At 39.7% G+C, this 20,063-nt stretch overlaps 1 protein-coding gene across 1 annotated transcript in view; it reads left to right on the forward strand.

Moving 5' to 3' along the window:
• Positions 1-621: 621 nt before the first annotated feature.
• LOC149244943 (Rhodanese/Cell cycle control phosphatase superfamily protein) overlaps positions 622-20,063 on the forward strand; it is a 170,576-nt gene continuing 151,134 nt past the window's right edge. Inside the window, exons 1-2 of the mRNA XM_089457628.1 lie at positions 622-926; positions 1,053-1,099. Coding sequence (XP_089313754.1) covers positions 707-926; positions 1,053-1,099 — 267 coding nt within the window. The 5' untranslated portion in view covers positions 622-706. The remainder of the gene's footprint in view (positions 927-1,052; positions 1,100-20,063) is intronic.

A 20,063-nucleotide genomic window follows, 5' to 3' on the forward strand; every position in this document is an offset into this window, starting at 1 on the left:
TAAAATTAAAAAAATTAAAAATATTAGCTAAATTATAACTCTATTTTAAATTATTATTAATGATAAAAATAATTAATATATAAGTTAAACATATATACATTTAAAAATACAATAATATGATTCTTAACTATGGAGTTACCATGGATATTTTTGATTGGTATATAGGCTTTCATAAAATACTATGGCTTCAATACCACATGCCAAAAAAATAACTCATTTCATATGACACTTGTTCCTACTACCTTTTTTTGATTAATAAAAAAATACCTATGATAAAAGTATTTTTGATTAATAAAAAAAAACCTCTGATAAAAGTAAATATCAAACTTTAATTTATAAATATTATTAAAAATATTTTATAGAAATTAAATCTTTACCATTCACTTCATAATTGCTAATAATTAAATTAAAATTTTAAAAACATCTTTCAAAAAATAAATAAATATATAAATAAATATAATTCCCTACCTGTAATAAATATATTTGTATGAAAAGCACTCCCCCTTGTTATTTTCACTCTCCTATTCATATCCTTACATTCATATTCATATCCTCTAGATAGTTTCCACCAACTATCTAACTACTCGTGGCATGCTAATGCTATCCGGATGTGAGGGAGTTGTCACGGTGGGCCCAGTAGAAACCCATTCTCAGTAAACAATTTAATCGAACCGAACTCAACATATTTTATGACAGGCTGATTTTCATGTTTATTCAGATTGATCTAGTCATGGTTACTACTGCAGTGTATCAGCCATGTCTTTTCTTATCCTGTCCATACCATCTCTCAATCTCAAAGCCTTATATGGCTTCAAAATTTGCCTCCAATGCATTTTACACTAGTGGGTTATGTTTTACTTTGAAAGGAAGAAGTGGCCACTTGTCCACAGTCATCTCCGCAGCAACGAAGACAGCAAAAACTGCAGGTGAGTGGCCTCAGTTTTGCCAACAAACTGTTTTGCATTTCATTTGAACACTTGTTGGTTAACTGGTATTGGGTTTGTGATATATTGATAAGAATGTCTTTAAATTTTCCTGCTTTTTCTCAATAGCTGACGAAGAGTGGAAGATCAAGCGCCAGTTCCTGCTGAACAAGAAGGTACTTGTACTTTTTTGTTTGTTTAAATACTTTCTTTCAAAACATTAATATGTACATGCCACCACTAGCACTACCTTGAGGGCATTAAAAAGGCGTAAAGATTATCATAACTTATTAAATACTAAACCCAAATTAAAGGGTATCAGAAGGGAACTTCGTACACTAATGGATTCAAATGGGATAGCCCAAAATTTAAAATCACCATACCAATCAGGACAGAATTTACGTCAAGATCATATGAATAAAATATCATGCACTAGTTAGCTCAGTGGGCTAGCTTGTGGTTGAGTGTTTTGAGCTTAATGCAAGAAGAATTGGGATTGATCCCTGGCTGCTTTCCTCTGTTGCCTGCATCACTTGTCAGCACTGCTGAGTTTACGTTCAGTACCATTTGTGAATTTGTGAATTGCCAGAACCAATCCAATAGCTGGAGGATAATCATTGTCATTACATTGTGGACCTCCCTAGTCTTCAATCTGGAGCTTAGTTTCTGGAGCATCAATTTCCCATGATCATCTTTCTGCTGCTATGGCCTTTAGGCTTCTGAGGTTGCCAAGGCCAATGCATGAAACTTGTCATTCAGAGGCCAATTGAGGGTGCTGCGAGACCAACTGTGGCAGCACTAATGGCGCTCCCTAACGGCTTGCCCACATCATAAGACTTATGTTTTGGATAAAAGACATCATAGAAGTATTCAACCGTTGATATTTCTGCTTAGTAAGCCCCCAAAGGGGTATTGGCTGCACACTGGATTCTTAACGAAGGACTCATCATTACTTGTACTGTTGGTGCTTTTTAGTTTCTGGCCCAGGTTATTGTGCATGATGTGACCAACAAAATCCCCACTGTGTACTGGCCCTTGCGGAAACGCTTGTGGAACAGGAGAGGTCTCACCCGAAGCACTTATGGGGCTGCGAGAACCAAGTTTCTGCAGCTGGAAGGGGAATGAGAATCTGATATGGGCCATAATTCTACCCCACCTATGCTCCATTTTACATCTAAACTTCGTTTACAGATATTTAGGGCAGATGCGAAATATTATCAACAACAAAAATTAAAAAGAAAGGGGTTCACCAACTACTTTTAGCAAGACATTTTATCCAACATTCAACCATGATTATCATAGATAAACGCTACTCATCAATAAAATCATCATGTAAACATAGAACACCAGACATGCAAAACTCCAACGGTCCAACCATCATTCTTATTACCAAAAGAGTGCCAAACGCAGTACCACAGTGTTCCCCTAAGCTCACTAGCCTAATTCAGCATCGTAGAAACAGCCCAATACCTAAATGATTGACTAGTCAATCGACCACTCCAACCAACCATCCCCAATCCCATTGGTTTCTGCCAATTTATACAGAATTACAGGCACACAATTACCATGGGCAATACCCAGGTGAAACCATTACTATGGGTAGATAAACTGCTGTTACTGCAACTAGACTAACCCAAAACGCGGGCATTTGATATTTTCAAATTTGGCAATTTCCCGCCTAGCCACTCCTTCGTTTCCACGCTGTTGTCGTCAGCGTAGTTCTCCACTGTGTACTAATGTTGCGTGCTGTGCCATATCTGCGCGATTGTTCCAGCACGCTGTTCTTACTTCCTCTGCCTGCGCGCGCACAACCAAAACTTCTCCAAAACTTGCCTCCAATATACAATAGTAGAAATTGTTTTCTAAGTCTTGAAGATGTGGAAGAGTTTTGCTGCTACACAAGAAAATATAATTCTAGTCATGCTAAAACACACTCAAATAAAACATTGACGAGACACGCGTAGGTTTTCTCACAGTTATAAAGCCACTGTTTTTGAAGAAACATTCTCTTTCTCTTCCTTTTTCATGCTCCCGTTGTGTGCTTGTATCAATTGATATCAGACTCAGATCAGAAACACTATGTCAACGTAAGAAATAAAGGTTAAAAGCAACATATAGAAACATATAAGAAATGTAAGAAGAATAAAGTTACCTGTGTTCCTTGCTGTCCATTGCAAATCAAAAGATTGTTGTGCATAAAATATGAATGGAGACAATACTTGTAAGAAATAGTAGTTAAATTAGCTGCAAGCAACTAAGTTGAAGTGTTCTCCCTGCCCATATGAAAAAACCAAAAGCAGAATCCCTTCAACAAGATTGGTTTACTTTATGTTAATTGCACTGAGAGAAGTGAGATGCACTCTACAACTCAGTATGGATGAAATGTGTGATGTAACGTAATGCTAATAAACCAAAATGAAAGAAAATTGAGGTCAGGAATGTAAAATTGAAAAATGCAGGACCATAATGATGAAAAAGAAAATATAAGTCACCACAACAATTAAAAATAATATAAGAATATTTGGTGTTCTTTGTTAGTAAATTGAAATATGTAGAGCAAAAATAATAGATTTTACCCAGATTTACTTGCAGAAATGATGGATTGCAACCATATTAGCCAAATAAAGCTTCAAATTACCACAAAATGTTATTGTTAAAATTGGCAACTAGGGCCAAATTCCACTTAAGACAGCTCATTTGATGGAGATAGTGATTGCATTAAATTCCTCTTTCGAGAGGACCAAAATTGATATAAAGATCATCTAATTTGGACAAGCAGAAGTGTGTTTTTGAATTTATGCCCACACATGTGCAAATTGTTCAGGCCGGCCACATCATCATGTAGGCTCATGAAGCCCAATGGACCTTTCACTTCACCCTCAACAACTTGTATAAATACAAGTGACCTCTCACCTCATTTGGTGTCATCATCACTCACACATTCTTCTTTCTCCGTCTCTCATTGGTTCGTACAGCGATTGGGCATTCTCTTTCTCTCACATGTGTGACAAGGAGGATGAATTTTCTGGGCAGATTGCAGGGCCAAATTTCAGGACTGTTGTAGGGGTTTGACCAGCATTGACCAGGGACTGTTTGACCAAGTTTGACTGTGATTTTGGAGGGTTTGACTCTGTTTGGCCAGGCTGCATTGATTGGCACAGAAATCGAGAAATTCTAGGCTGTTTGACTTGCATTGACTGCAAGCCTATTTGATTGCAGGGTTGACTTCAGGTTGACCAAGTTTGATCACAAATTTTATAACTGTTTTGGCTTGACTTTGAACGTTGTTGGAGGTCGAGTTTGACTTCCTTTGACCGAGCTTCAAAGGAGAAGTTTGACTATTATGTTGACCATCTTTGACTTTTAGGTTAGGGTTGAGTTTGATTGCAGTTGACTGTAGATTTGACAGGGTTATTTTGACTTTGATTTGGCAATTCAACTTTGACTTCTTGTACTATCTTTTCGCTGAACATTTGATATAATAATAAGAAGAATTGATCAAAGGGTTTTCCCCACATTGGGGTTTTTCCTTGTCATCTGCCAAATCTGGTGTCCTCTTCCCTTGGCTTGTCTTTTGTATTTTATTTTATGTTCTATATAAAATTACTGTCAATGTGATTTATGGTTAATGTGATTGTTATTGGAAACTAATTTGGAAATTGTCATTGGGCTGCTTAAAGTATATTGAAGTAATTGTGCTAAGCATAGAACATACCATTGTTGACTAAATTTAACATGGTATCAGAGCCCAGGTCAAGACAAAGCCCAAGCAAGAGAGAGAAAGAAATCACTAAGAAATATTTATTGGAAGAAGTTTCAATGGCTTCTTCATCTTATTTCAAGACTGAGGACAAGCTCGATGACAAATCTGACTATCATGCATGGAAGATGACTTTGGACCTGACTTTGTGTTGATTTCTGGTAGCATCGAATGTGCTCTAAGCCTCAAAATTTGCAGGGAGGCTTGGACATATGCATTCCACAATACCCAAAAATATTTTTGGGAAATTCCACTCGGAATCAGTTTATTAAAATAATTAATTATTTTTAATGGGTTCCTAAGTCTAAACTTAGGAAATTAAAATAATTAAAGGGTATTAATCTAGCTGTGGGTGAAACTTCTAGAAGAAGATGAGGATCAAGCCAAAATGATTTGAGCCATTAATTAGGATCTAATCTGGGTCGTTGGTTCTCAACAGAAGGGTTATAAGAGGAGGCTTGATGGGCATTTGGAAAACACATCGAGTGGAGATCAGCAGATCGAATTTCTGAAGCACAGCAGTCGCCGGGAGAGAAATTCGAAGTGATGTTTTGCAGTGAGGGGTAGGGATAGCTCCGATTGGAGATTTCTCCTGATTCGGGAATAATCAGTAGAGAAGGCAGAGAGAGATTTGAGAGAGGCAGCGCTGAGGCCACGCAGAGCTAGCGTAGGCTGACGCAGAGGTAGCGTAGAGCCTCGAGGAGGTTTGTAATCTTGCTGGAAGGATCGATTTCAAAAGCTGGAAACTGGGGTGTGAGATCGAGAGATGGAAATCGAAGTTCCTGGGAGGCAAATCGATTAACATAAGGAGTGACGCTGTCCCTAGACGTTGGGCTGACGTAGTGACTGCGCAAATGCAGCAGGGACAAGCCATTTTGTGGTTGGATCAGTCAGATCGCCTGTGATAGTGTGAGTTACTTCTCACTATTCTTCTGTCAGTGATATTCTCTGTACTGTATAGCCATCAAGGCATCCAAATATTGTATTCAAAACTACTGCATAATAATAAAACCCTTAGCTGCTGCACCGGTTTTCCCGCATTGGGTTTTTTCAAGGACTTTTGTCCAAAAATAATTGTGTAGATGTGTGATGTTTATTTCTGTCCTGTGCTGCGTTTAGTTTCCGCAGTTTATTATGGTGTAGGCTGCAGTGTATGTATTTCAGTATTTGCCATAGAAAACTGCAAGTAACTTGTTCAATCAATTTAACAAGTAGGTGAAATATAATCAGTTTGCTGCAGTAGGAATCGAGTAACCGATTTTTCACATGGTCAGAGCACAGATCGTAAGCATAAGAGCTCAGAAGCAGAGAGGAAGAGGATTTCGAAATTACTGCAGAGGCAACAATTTGAAACCCTAGAGGCAATGCAGTTCAAAGGCTAAGAAGGACGAAGTCTTTGAGGAGAAATCGATTTCTCTGAGTGAGTCGACAGAGAAATTGGATCTCCAGTTCGAAACTTTCCAGAGGCAGAAGGGAGCAACGTATTTTCCTTGCAGAGCAGATCTTCAGCTGGGACGTAGATATTTTGCAGCAGTTGCTGGCAGAATAACGTCAGTGGGAGAGAGAGAGACACTTGAGGGAATTTCTTCCTCAGAGAATTCCTAGCCAGGGAATTCGAATTCTCATTTGCTGAGCAACAGATCTATCGACTCTAGCAGGGAGTGCGTAGGCTAGCTCAGCAGTAGCACAGAGGAGAGAGGAGGTCATTCGACTTTTTCGATTGGCAGAGATGGCAGCTAGTGGATTGAGAGATCAGGATCGGTTGGATGGTGCATCCAACTATGTGATCTGGAAGGCAAGAATGTCATGCCTTCTGGATGAACATTTTCTCAAGATCTACGTCGACAGTGTGGTAGTTGAGTCCGCAGATCCAGATCCGCTCAAAAAGTAGAAGGGAGAGATGGCGAAGGCCAAGCTAATGATCCTCGACGAAGTGAAGGATCATGTAGTTTGTCACATCTTAGGCAAAGGGACTGCCAAGGAGATGTGGGATGTCTTGTCCACGCTATATTAGGGATCTTCCGAGTAGCGGAAGATGTACTTGGAGCAGAAGATGAGATCCACGCAAATGCAGAAGGGGGAACGCATTGATCCGTTCCTTGCAAAGCTTTAGGAGACCCGAGACGAGTTGGAAGCTGTGGGGTCAACACCTCAGCCTACCGAGATGGTGAGGCTGGCCCTAAACTCAGTTTCAGAAGAGTGGCAAGTATTTGTCCAGAGCATCCTGGGCAGGGAGAAATTGCCAGACTGGGAAGGAATGTGGGCTGCTCTTCAGCAGGAAGAGATGAGGAGAGACTTAGTCAAGTGCAAGCTTGACAGTAGTAGCAGCAACAGTGGGTCGAAGCCCAAGGAGGAGGATGAGAATGCAACCCTCACATCTAAGGGGCAGCAAGAGCAGTAAAAGAAGAAGAAAGATATTTCAAAGATCAAGTGCTTCCGGTGTGGCGAACTTGGTCACTACGCTACACAATGTCCTCTCAAGAAGAAGGACAAGGACGAGAAGCATGATCTGAAGGTTGCATCCGCACAGATCGAGGAGGAGTTTGCCATGATTCCCCATAAGTGTGGTGATATAGAACTGTAGTTTGAAAGAGCTGCAAATGGGCAGGATCCTTGAGGAGTCCACCTCTTGGATCAATACCTTGCTACAGGAGCCTAGATTAGTAGTAGCAGGATGGATGGGTCAGTGAATGCAGAGGAGTGTCAGAGTGACAGTTGCAGTGGCTAGGAGCGCCAGAGACTGAGCAACACAGAGCTAGAGTTGGCAGCAGTGCAGTTGGAATAGAGTAGAGGTCAACAACAGCGTAGAGGCTTCAGAGGGTCAACGTAGAGATTAGCAGCAGCCATAACTCCAACAATAGACACATCATACTGAACACCAGTTCAGTAATTTGGGATGCTTTTCCGTTGTAGATGCAGTAGCAACAACAGTTGGAGAAGGTTGCAGTGTCTGCAGTGGCAGTGCCAGCAGCAGCACGGATGTAGAATTTGAGAGGGAGTTGTAGTACAAACGCAGTGTTGGCAGTGGCAGTGTCAACAACAGTATCGATGCAACATTTGCACAGTGGTTGGTGGGCAGAGATGTCAGACATCAGCAACGCAGAGGGAGATGTTATAGAGAAGGGCTAAGTCACTTGACACGAGGATTCGGGATTCGTAGGATTTGGGATTCGTAGTATCGGATTCGGACACGTTGACCCCCTGGAACAAGACACGTAGGATTCGTTATATATTATTTTATTAAATATATATATATATATATATATATATATGTATATATATATATATATATATATGTATATATATATATATATATTAAAAATTAGATATTTCTTACACAAATTTTAATTAATGATACAAATTTATTGATTTCAAACATAGATCTTCATCTATAGCATGCATAGTACATACAAAATTCAAATACATGTCAGTGGTCACATAAATCATGATTCATAATTCATAACTGAAAGACAACTTACAACTACAAGATAGTAAGATAAACACACTGACAACTGTAGTTTTCTCATTAAGTCATCAAATCAAAATGTGTTACATAGGTGGTGCTGGTGCAATGCCAATGGAAAATATAAATCAGTGTTGTCTTTAGGTCCTCCTCTTCCATCAACATTACTTGCAACAGACTCTGATGATATTGGGGGAGGAGGGGCATCTCCAATGGAGACATTCTTGCCCTTCCTTTGCCCCCTAATTGCTGCCTTTGATTGAGCCATGAATAAATGAACATGCACAAATTTGTAAACAAAAAATCATATACAAACTGCTGTAATAGAATAAGAAATGCAAAAAAATGGAGCTGAAATTCACTTACCTGGTGCTTGAATCTCCTTGCCGAACGCTCTACTCCCTTAGCTCCTTGCTCCAAACCCTTCTCCACTTGCAAACAACTCAAACAATGCAAGCCAAATGATAAACATCGTGACTGAAATGAGGAAATGTGGCCTTTTTTAACCCGCGGGAGTCCCTTTTCGGCAAAACAAATCTTGGAAATTGGGACACGCAGGCAAAAATTGGGACACACTAGCAAAATTCGGGACACGTTTGGGATTCGAAGAATCCTGATAGGATTCGACGAATCCTATTTTGGGACACGTTTTTTGGCCGAATCGTATCCGACACGCCGGATTCCGGTTCGCTAGGCCATTTGGACGAATCCGGTTACTTAGGAGAAGGGTGATGCTTCAGCAAGTTGCATTACTAGAGCACATTCCTCTCTTAGAGGGAGTGTTGATTTCTGCTAGCATCGGATGTGTTCTAAGCCTCAAAATTTGCAGGGAGGCTTGGACACATGCATTCCACAATACCCAGAAATCGTTTTGGGAAATTCCAACCAGAATCAATTTTATTAAAATAATCAATTATTTTTAATGGGTCCCTAAGTCTAAACTTAGGAAATTGAAATAATTAAAGGATATTAATCTAACTATGGGTGAAACTTCTAAAAGAAGACGAGGATCAAGACAAAATGATCTAAGCCATTGATTAGGATCTAATCTAGGCCGTTGGTTCTCAACAAAAGGATTATAAGAGGAGGCTTGATGGGCATTTGGAAAACACATCGAGTGGAGATCAGAAGATCGAATTTTTGAAGCACAACAATTGCCGAGAGAGAAATTCATAGTGATCTTTTGCAGTGAGGGGCAGGGATAGTTCCTGTTGGAGATTTCTCCTGATCCAGGAATACTCAACAGAGAATGCAGAGAGAGATCCGGGAGAGGCAGTGCTGAGGCCACGCAGATCCAGCGTAGGCTGACGCAGAGCCTTGAGGAGGCTCGTAATTTTGTTGGAAGGATCAATTTCAGAAGTTGGAAATTGGGGTATGAGACCGGGAGGTGGAAATTGAAGTTCCTGGGAGGCAAATCGATGAGCAGGAGTGACATTGTCCCTAGACGCTGTGACGCTACGCTGATGTAGTGACTGCGCAGAGGCCACAAGGGGCAAGCCATTTTGTTCCTGGATTAGTCAGATCGCCTGTGATAGTGTGAGGTACTTCTTACGATTCTTCTGTCAGTGATATTCTCTGTATTGGATAGCCAACAAGGCATCCAAAGATTGTATTCAAAACTATTGCATAATAATAAAACCCTCACCTGCTGTACCGGTTTTCCCACATTGGGTTTTTCCGGGGACTTTTGTCCAAAAATAATTGTGTAGATGTGTGTGATGTTTATTTCTCTCCTGTGTCGTATTTCATTTCCGCTGTTTATTTTGGTGTAGGCTGTAGTTTATGTATTTCAATATTTGCCGTAGAAAACTGCAAGTAACTTGTTCAATTAATTTAAGAAATAGGTGAAATATAATTAGTTTGCTGTAGTAGGAATCGGGTAACCAATTTTTCACACTTTGGAGGAGCATGAAGTATTGGACTATGTGCAGGGAAAAGTGGTGGAGCCTCCTTCAAATGCACCGACTGTTGCTAAGACGAAGTATAGAAAAGGTGAGGTCAAAGCAAAGAAAATTTTGGTTGACTTTATTCAAAAGCATTTGGTTGTCTATATTTCTGATTTGGGAACTTCTAAGGAGATATATGATAAGCTGGTTGGGATGTTCAAAGTGAACAATGCAAATCAAATCCTCTTTCTCAAAAACAAGTTGAAGGACATCAAGATGGATAAAAGGGAGTCTATCCAATCCTACTTCATGAGGATCACACAAATCAAGAATGACCTTCTATCTATTGGAGAAGTTATTGCTGTCAGGAAGCTCACTCTCATTTCACTTGGGGGTCTTTCAAGAGCATGGGATGTGTTTAACACCACCATTCTCAACAATGACAGGATTCCTAGTTTCGATGAATTATTGGCTAGATGCACTCAAGAGGAGACGAGGATGATGGAGAGAGACAAGCCTTCAAATGGAAATGAACCTACTGCTTTCTCCGCTCATGCAAAGAAGAAAAATAATGCTGGTCCAAGGAGATAGGGTCAAGGGTTCAAGCAAGGATTCAAAGAAGGAAGGAAAGGAAGGTGCTACAATTGTAACAAGTTCGACCACTATGCTAGAGAGTGTCCTCACAAGAAGAATTCTCCAAGGGATGACGACAACAACAACAATTTCAAAGGAAATGACAATCAAAGGAACAACAAGTTCAACAATAAAGGAAAAAGGAATGCTCCCGCTGCTCGATATGGAAATGGTCGACCTCCCAAAAGATCGAGAAATTCCAGGTATGAGGAAAGTAATATTGTAGAAAAAGAAAAGGTGTTTTGTCTTGTTTCTGCTCTATCTACTACCTCTCCTCCGGATACTTTGGATCATTGGTTGATTGATAATGGAGCCTCAAGGCACTTCACTAGGTACAAAGAGGCCCTCTCAAATTTGATTAATAAGAAGACTAATTTGGAGATCATACTTGGAGATAATGCCACCTACCCCGTGAAAGGGATAGGTACTGTCACTCTCTACCTAGATCAAGGTCTATTGAAGTTCTTATGGGGAGAAGCTGCAAACACTACCGTGTATGTTCAAAATAGGAGCCCGCATCAAGCTTTGGATTTCAAGACTCCTGAGGAGGTCTTCACTGGTAAGGAACCTGATGTTTCTCATTTTAAAATTTTTGGTTGTCTTGTGTATTTTCATGTGCTTAAAGGGAAAAGAAACAACTTGGAAGCATCTGGGAAGAAAGGTATATTTTTGGGCCACAGTGAAAATTCAAAGGCATATAGAATCTATGTGCTTGGTCAAAGAGAAGTGGAAATAAGCCATGATGTTACCTTCAATGAAGACATTGCCCTTGGAAAAGCCAGAGATCTCCCCATTCCAAGGAAGGATAATGATGCTGCTGCAGAAAAACAGGATGAACCTCCGACAGATGAGCCTATGCCCGATGTTGAAGGCCCGACAGATCCCATTGATCTACCTCTTGGTGATCCCTCTACCTCAAGGAAAAGACCTTTGTGGCTCAAAGATACTCTCGAAGATGCTGAAAGACATATTGCTCCAAGAGGTACATTCTGTGACAGTAAGAAGCCGAACATGTATCAAGGGTACTTAGTTGCTTTGCGTACTATTATTCAATTTGAGCCATGTACGTTCAAAGAAGCTATAAAGCACCAAGTTTAGAAGGATTCGATGAATGAGGAATATGAATCTATCAAAAACGATGTCTGGGATGTGGTGCCTAGACCAAAGGACAAGTCCACAATCACCTCAAAATGGCTATACAAAATCAAACATGGAGCAGATGGGAGTGCTGAGAAATACAAGGCCAGGTTCATTGCTTGAGGCTTCTCTCAAAAGGAAGGAGTGGACTATGACGAGATATTTGCACCGGTTGCCCGATATACCACTATCCGATCTATTATTGCTCTTGTTGCCACTCAAGGATGGAGCCTACATCAAATGGACGTTAAGACTGCTTTCTTGCATGGCTCGCTTAAGGAGGAAGTCTACTTGGAACAACCTCAGGGGTTCGAAGTACAAGATCAAAGGACACACGTATGGAAGTTGAAGAAATTCCTCTATGGGAGGATTGATAGATATCTTATGAAGTTGGGATTTACAAGGAGCGATGTTGATCCTAACCTATACTTCAAGGTTGAAAAGGACATGCCTCTCATCTTGGTCCTTTATGTAGATGATCTCTTTCTGATAGGTGCAGACCCTCTCATTTATCAATGCAAGAGGGAGTTGGCTTTCGAGTTCGAGATGAAGGATCTAGGACTGAAGCACTACTTCCTAGGCCTGAAGGTCTGACAAAATCCAGGTAAGATTTTCCTTTCTCAAGGAAAATACATTGTGAAGCTGCTCGAGAGATGTGGGATGATGGATTGCAAGTATGTGTCTACTCTAATGGAGCTCAACTTCAAGAAGCTATGTGATAGTGCTGTTGGGCCCAAATTGGAAAACCCCTCTGAATATAGACAACTTGTGGGGGCCCTGATGTTCTTGGTAAACTCCCATCCGGACATATGCTTCGCTGTGAATACATTGAGTCAATTTATGGTCGAGCCTCATCACATACATTGGATTGCTGCTAAGAATCTCTTGAGATATCTTTGTGGCACAATCAACTATGGACTGAGATACATTGTCGGGAATTTAAGGCTACATGGATATACTGATGTTGACTGGGCTAGCAGTGTGGTGGATCGAAAGAGCACATCAAGATGTTGCTTCTCATTGGGGTCCGCTTTGATTTCATGGATGAGTAGGAAGCAAAAATCAGTTTCTTTAAGCACCACTGAGGCTGAATACATTGCAGCTAGTATGGCCTATTGTGAAGCTGTTTGGTTGAGGAAGCTCTTCAGTAAGCTATTTGAGCATGTGTTGGATACCACTGTCATCTTCTGCGATAACCAGAGTGGGATTCACCTTTCAGAGAGTCTCGTGTTTTACGACCACTCCAAGCACATTGATATCAGGTACCACTTTATTAGGGATATGGTACAATGGGAAGAAATAAGGCTCCAACACATAAGGACTAATGAGCCGGTCATAGACATCCTCACGAAGCCCTTAGGGAAGGTCAAATTCTTAGCCTTTTGAGAGAGACTTGGAGTTGTGGAAAGACCCTCCCATGAGGGTCCTACTTGAGTTGGACATTGAGCTCTGGGAGCTCTTGGGGGATTGGGGTTCTTCTTGGAGCTATGAGCAATCACAGGGTGAGTGGTTCACCTTCCCCTATTGGTGCGCTGTGTAGAGGGTGAGTGGTTCACCTTCCCCTGTGATACCCCATGATGGTTGACATGTGTGTAGGGTGAGTGGTTCACCTTGCCCTACAATTGACATATGTATAGGATGAGTGTTTCACCTTCTCCTATGGCACATGAGCAGGATGAGTGGTTCACCTTCTCCTGTTGATGCCCCAACATACATCCTACCCATGTAGTCCGAGACTCATGGGAAGTACCTCTCATCTGGCCATTGAGTTGGGAAAAGTGGATAGGGACCATAACACTACCAATGGATGCATCGTGTACTGCCGTACTCCCTATGTCTAGGATGCATGGTGTTCAACAACTTGATTGGAGATCAAGTCTGATTGAGGTTCTACCTCTGGACTGACTTTTGTCAGTGGAGAATGGTAAGGTCTTGTGACTCACTTTTGATTGATCCTTCTTCATTATTCATATCAGTGTTCAACAGAGCAGAGATGAGATGAGATGAGATACAAAGATGGTACATGACGACAGGATGACATGATAATCGATGATGATGGATGGGTTGGCAGGTGGAATTCTCCCTAGTTGAGAGGCAGTGTTAAAATTGGCAATTAGGGCCAAATTCCACTTTAGACAACTCATTTGATGGAGATGATTGCATTAAATTCCTCTTTTCGAGAGGACCGAAATTGATATAAAGATCATCTAATTTGGAAAGCAGAAGTGTGTTTTTGAATTTATGCCCACACATGTGCAGATTGTTCAGGTCGGCCACATCATCATGTAGGCTCATGAAGCCCAATGGATGTGTCACTTCACCCTCAATGACTTGTATAAATACAAGTGACCTCTCACTTCATTTGGCATGATCATAACTCACACATTCTTCTCTCTCCTTCTCTCATTGGTTTGTACAACTATTGGGCATTCTCTTTCTCCAACACGTGTGGCAAGGAGGACAATTTTTTTGGGTAGATTGCAGGGGTTTGACTAGCGTTGACCAAGGACTGTTTAACCAAGTTTGACTGTGATTTTGGAGGGTTTGACTCTGTTTGAGCAGGGTGCATTGATTGGCATAGAAATCGAGAAATTATGGGATGTTTGACTTGCATTGACCTGTTTGACTGCAGGGTTGACTTCATGTTGACCAAGTTTGACCATAAATTTTATGACTGTTTTGGGCTAACTTTGGCCATTGCTGGAGGCCGAGTTTGACTGCCTTTGGTCAAGCTTCAAAGGAGAAGTTGACTGCTACGTTGACCATCTTTGACATTCTTGTTAGGGCTGAGTTTGACTGCAGATTTGACAGGGTTGTTTTGACTTTGATTTGGCAAGTCAACTTTGACTTTTTGTACTCTCTCTTTCTGCTGAACATTTGATATAATAATAAGAAGAATTGAACAGAGGGTTTTCCCCTAGCATTCGCCAAATTTGGTGTTCTCTTGTCTTGGCTTGTCGTCTGCATTTTATTTCATGTTCTATCTATAATTACTGTCAATGTGATTTATGGTTAATGTGATTGCTATTGGAAACTAATTTGGAAATTGTTACTGTGCTGCTTAAAGTACATTGAAGTAATTTTGTTGAGCATAGAACATACCATTGTTAACTAAATTTAACAATTATATTTTTATTAATGAAAGCAATCTTCACTTGCCTCTTCGAGAGAGCAAGCTCTGATTTAGCTTAACTCTGATTACAATAAATTTCACAAGACATATCATTACATCACTTCTACTTATTTATATAGTTCTATCTACCTTCTAGGAACATTCTAGAGAAGGAGTATTTCAATAGTTGGAAACTTCTTGTAAGTCTTCTTACAATTATTTCTTTCACGCTACTACATGGACATTATTTACTAGAGATGGCCTCTAAACATAGCAACCTATCTAAGGGGGTTAGGATAGGAACCTAACATGCATTCTACCTTAAAGAAGTAACATGATCCTCGATGTTGAAGATGAGGGAATTGTTGAAGGATCTTTGCGAGTTCCCATGTGGCATCCTCAAGCGGTGTATCCTTCAACTGCATCAAGTTCTCTTGGATAGTGAGTTTGAGATGACACTCTCTTTTGTCAAGGATGGCCTTGGGCTACAACCAAATGGAACCTTCTTCATCCATTTTTGGAAGGTTAGTTTGGATACAACAATTAGAGCCAACCACTTTCTTTAAGCAAGAGACATCAAAGATTGCATGAATTTTAGAGTGGCTCAAAAGTTCCTATTTATAAGCCACTGGCTTAATACAATTGAGAACTTTAAGGGGCCATAAAATTTTGGAGCTAGCTTTTGGTGGTGGTTGTCTTTGAGGGAGGTTTGCTTATAAGGTTCTAGGTGTAGGAACACTTAATCCCATTTTTCAAAATGACATTTGGAACGATGTTGATCATCTTTCCATTTCATTTGATTTTGGCCTATTACCATATAATCTTTGAGAGTGTGGAGAATGTTTGGCTCAATTTGTGAGGGTTTTATTGACCTCTCACACCTTAAAGACTTTGGTTAAGTAGGATAGTATTGATGGAGGCTTTTAGCCATAGACAACCTTAGAGGGAGTCATTTGAGTGGTGCCATAATAAGCTGTATTGTAGCACCATTTTGCTAGAAATAGTCGCTGAACCCGTCAAGATTGTTGTTATGAAGTAAAGCACCTCAAATATGCTTCCCAACACTTGTCCTTGACGAGAATGGGAACTTATCCTTGTTCGTTATTTAATTTGAGAGCTCAAAAGTCAGAACACATACACCAAGTGCCTTCTTTTTCAAGGACCATGATAATTGGTGACAAATAAGGATTTGTAGTAGAGCAGATGGCAACAACAATTGGCAACTCTTGAACTATCTTTTCAATTTCATTTTTTTGGGCAAATGGGTGAAAATAAGGGCATACATTGAGTGGGAGGCTACTTGGCATGAGCGGAATAGAATGATCATGTGCACCTCAGAAGGGTGGTAGGCCTTAGGGTGTTTCAAATATGGATTGGTGTTTGGCCAAGACTAACTGATGTCATAATGGATGGGTTGAGAAGGTGTTTTGAAGGCTTCAATGGTATGAAATTGTGCAATGTTGCCCTTTTTTAAAAAGATTTTCCATATGATGTGAGTTGATGATATCTAGAGAACTGGCTGTGATTCTTAGAAGGTGTAGTGATGCCATTCCTATTAGAAACTCATGTATAACTCATGAAAACCCATGGAAACCCATGGTGATGGGACCTTATGTCCGTAACCATTCAACACCCGAAACAAGGTCATAGCCACCCATTTCAATAACAAACATGTGGGTTTTCAAGGAATGATCACCCATTTGAATCTTTACATTTTGACAACGACCACCACATTTCATGGAATCTCCATTAGCGATCATGATTTGGAAGTTGTTTACATCATTGATATAACAATGTGTTTCTTGGGATATCTGTTGATGAATGAAGTTATTGGTGCTACCGCTGTCAATTAAGAAAATGACTTTTCTCTATTTGATGTAGCCAATTGATTTGAGGGTTTGGGGAGCCAAAATGCTAGTCAAGGCATGTAGGGAGATTGGGGTTTCCACATCTTTTGGAGTAGAGAGAGGAACTAGTGGGTGGAGGACCAAGGCAGAAGCTCCTTAGGTATAACTTCATCTTCATCATCCAAAATTTCCTCTGAAATGGCCTTAAAGAATTTTTTCTCCTTACATTTATTCCCAAGAAAATATTTCTTATCACAATTGTAGCAGATACCTTTAAGTTGGTGCTCCGTAATTTCAGCATAGGTTAACTTGTGGATCTTGATGGGTGGAGAGGGTGGAGAGGGATTGGTAGGAGGACAAATAGTGGGACATGGACAAGGAATAATGATGGTCTTTTCATTTGAACATTCACCACTTTTTGGGTTTCCTTGGCTCTTTGAGAGGCTTCCAATTGAGTATTAGGATGAGCCATTAAGACTTGGGCATGTATCTCCTCCTTTAGGCCATTGATAAATAATTCCATGAAGAAGGTATTTGACATGCCTTTAATGTGGATGGCGAGTTGCTCAAAGGTCGAGATGAACTCTTCAACTCTATTAGATTATTTAAGCTTGGTCAGACAACCCAAATAATGAGTTTCTATTTCAAAATGTTCATAGAGGTTTGAGACAAATTATGTCCAAGCAATATAACCCCGATGGGAGTTCTTATGCCATTTTTACTATTGTCAGCATTCAAGATCTAAATGTAAGACACCCACATGAAGTTTCATTAAATAATTAGTGATGCTATGCAGATAGGACTAATGTTCATCTGAGTGACCCAACTTGTGGGGTTGGAGCCATCAAATTTGTTGAGATCTACTTTAGGGAGACTATGTTTAAGTCATAGGATCATGAACAAATGGGTTAGAGTGAGCCCCCCTAGGATTGGCTGGTTAAGCTCCCTTCGGTTGGGATGACTAGTCTTGGTATTGATAACCCTTGAATTGATTGTATATTGCCATGATTTGGGACTAAGTTCAATTTGGCGAGCTTTGCGTTAACAAAAGCAATTTTTGCTCGACAAAGGAGTGGTTACGGTCTATTTTGTATTGCAGATTATCACATTGAATTTCCAAGGAGTAGATTTGTGTGGTAGCTTGTTGCCTCTAGTGGCCATAGAGATGGGAGATGGGGTTCCACAAGTAAAAGGCTATTAGAGAGTAGTACTAAGGTGATTAACATTGCATTACAACCGCTAGGCTTGTTGAGATAGTTTCCTAGTAGTGGGGCGAGCGCTTCCACCAAAAAGGCTTACTAGAGAGTGATACCATGACAATCAATGCAACACAGGGATCTCGTTGAGATAGGTCCGAAATAAAGGTGCGGTAAGTCCCCATTTTTTTTTTTCAAACTCATGTAGAGTTATACTCCCACTTGAATAGTGCTATGTTGACAAATTCTCAAATTATCATTACTATAGTTTATGCGGCAATTTTGTGGACTAGTACTAGGAATCAGGGTTTCCAATGATAGAATGAACAAATTCTCAATACAATGTATTATGTAAGAATTACATGGATCAATAACAAGGAGTAGGGTTTCGAGGGTCTTAAAGACAAGGGAGTGTTAGTTGCTATAGCTCTCTGATATACATGAAAGGTCCAAAATATTACTCAATCTAATTTCTTAGGGCACTAACTAAGGAGGCTTGACCATACCCTTAACCATATTACTCGATTACCCAAGTACTAGAGAGTAATATTCTCGCATGCTATTCTTATTCCATTATAGTAGGAAGATAGTCAATCAACTTATCTAAATCTAATTTTAGGTAACCTAGGGGATTTTTGATATGCCCTAGGGTATGTGGAAGTGAAATTCCATATATAGATGCTCTCTGATATGGTACTACTTGAAGGGGTACGAATAGGGGTTACAAGGATGTCCAACCAAGTGAAACTCCTTGTGTTTTCTACATTCATTCTTTCCCTACCATAGGTTTACGTACTGAATTGCAGATCATTGTGTTATTTATAGATGCCAAAATACATCTCTAGCTTGAAAAAATGCTCTAAAATATATGCTCAAGAAAGTGCTTTCATACCACTTATGGTGTTCTTTATTAGTATATTGAAAGATGTAGAGAAAAGATAATAGATTTTACCGGGATTTACTATAGATATTACAGATTGCAATTACAATAAGCAAATAAAGAACTATAATACCACAAAAAGTTATACCTTTATTGATGAAAGTAATGCTCACTTGCCTCTTTGAGGGGGTGGCCTCCAATTACAATAAACATGACAAGACATCTCATTACAATGCTTCTACTTTTTTTTATAGTTCTATCTACCTCCTAGGAACATTCTAGAGAAGGAACTTTCTAGTAGGCAGAACCTTCTAGTTCTTACAATTATTACTTTCACCATATTACATGGGCCTTATTTACTAGAGATGCCCTCCATACATAGCGACCTATCTAACTACTTAGGGGGTTAGGGTAGGACCCTAACATAATAACATAAACTAGTGTAGATCCATCTTAACCCTAATCTTTTAAGCATTGAGGAGTTTGTTCTCTCTCAGTGATTAATAGATTCAAATTCCAAGGTTAAGATGGATCTAAGTTGATTATAAATTTATTGGGTATTTACTACAACCAAAATAACAAATATTTGTAGTAAGAGGTGGGTAATTTTTTTTTTCAAAATGCCCCCTTTCTCTTGAATTTGGCATTTTTAGCTGATATGTAAATATGGAGAAAAAGGGAAACAATGGAAAACGAGGTTACATGTTTAGTTGAGGTCCATCAACCTTTACAACTGGGTGCAATCCCTTGTTAATGGTATAGACTACAATGGGTGTGTAGGTGAGTATTTCTTCTACATTAGAATTCTAATAAAGGGTCATTCAAGAGCAAGGAATGACCTTCACAAAGATAAGACATGTTTATTGTTGAATTTTCTCGGGAGATGCACAGTAGAATGCAATTTTCTGCTAGATAATTACTTCCTAATGATTTCCACACACTCTTATGCCACTAATATAATTCAGCAAGTACACTTCATAAAATATCAACAATAATGCAGTGGAAACAGTAAAAATCAGAGAAAGACAACCATGCAAAATAGAGACAACAAATTTACCCTAGGAAACCCAACCTTAAGAGAAAACCCAACAACTTTTCATTAGGAGAAATCATTCTTCGGCAAGGTTTACAAATCCACAATTTGTGTAGAAATCTGTGCGAGTATCCAAGTCAAAAATATTAGTCAAAACTAGTAAAAAATCAGCAACAAGATAGTCTTGGTAAAA

The sequence above is a fragment of the Pinus tabuliformis genome, chromosome 7, assembly GCF_031772625.1.
Source record: "Pinus tabuliformis cultivar Carrire ecotype Pingquan chromosome 7, CPIR1, whole genome shotgun sequence".
Lineage (NCBI taxonomy): Eukaryota > Viridiplantae > Streptophyta > Pinopsida > Pinales > Pinaceae > Pinus > Pinus tabuliformis.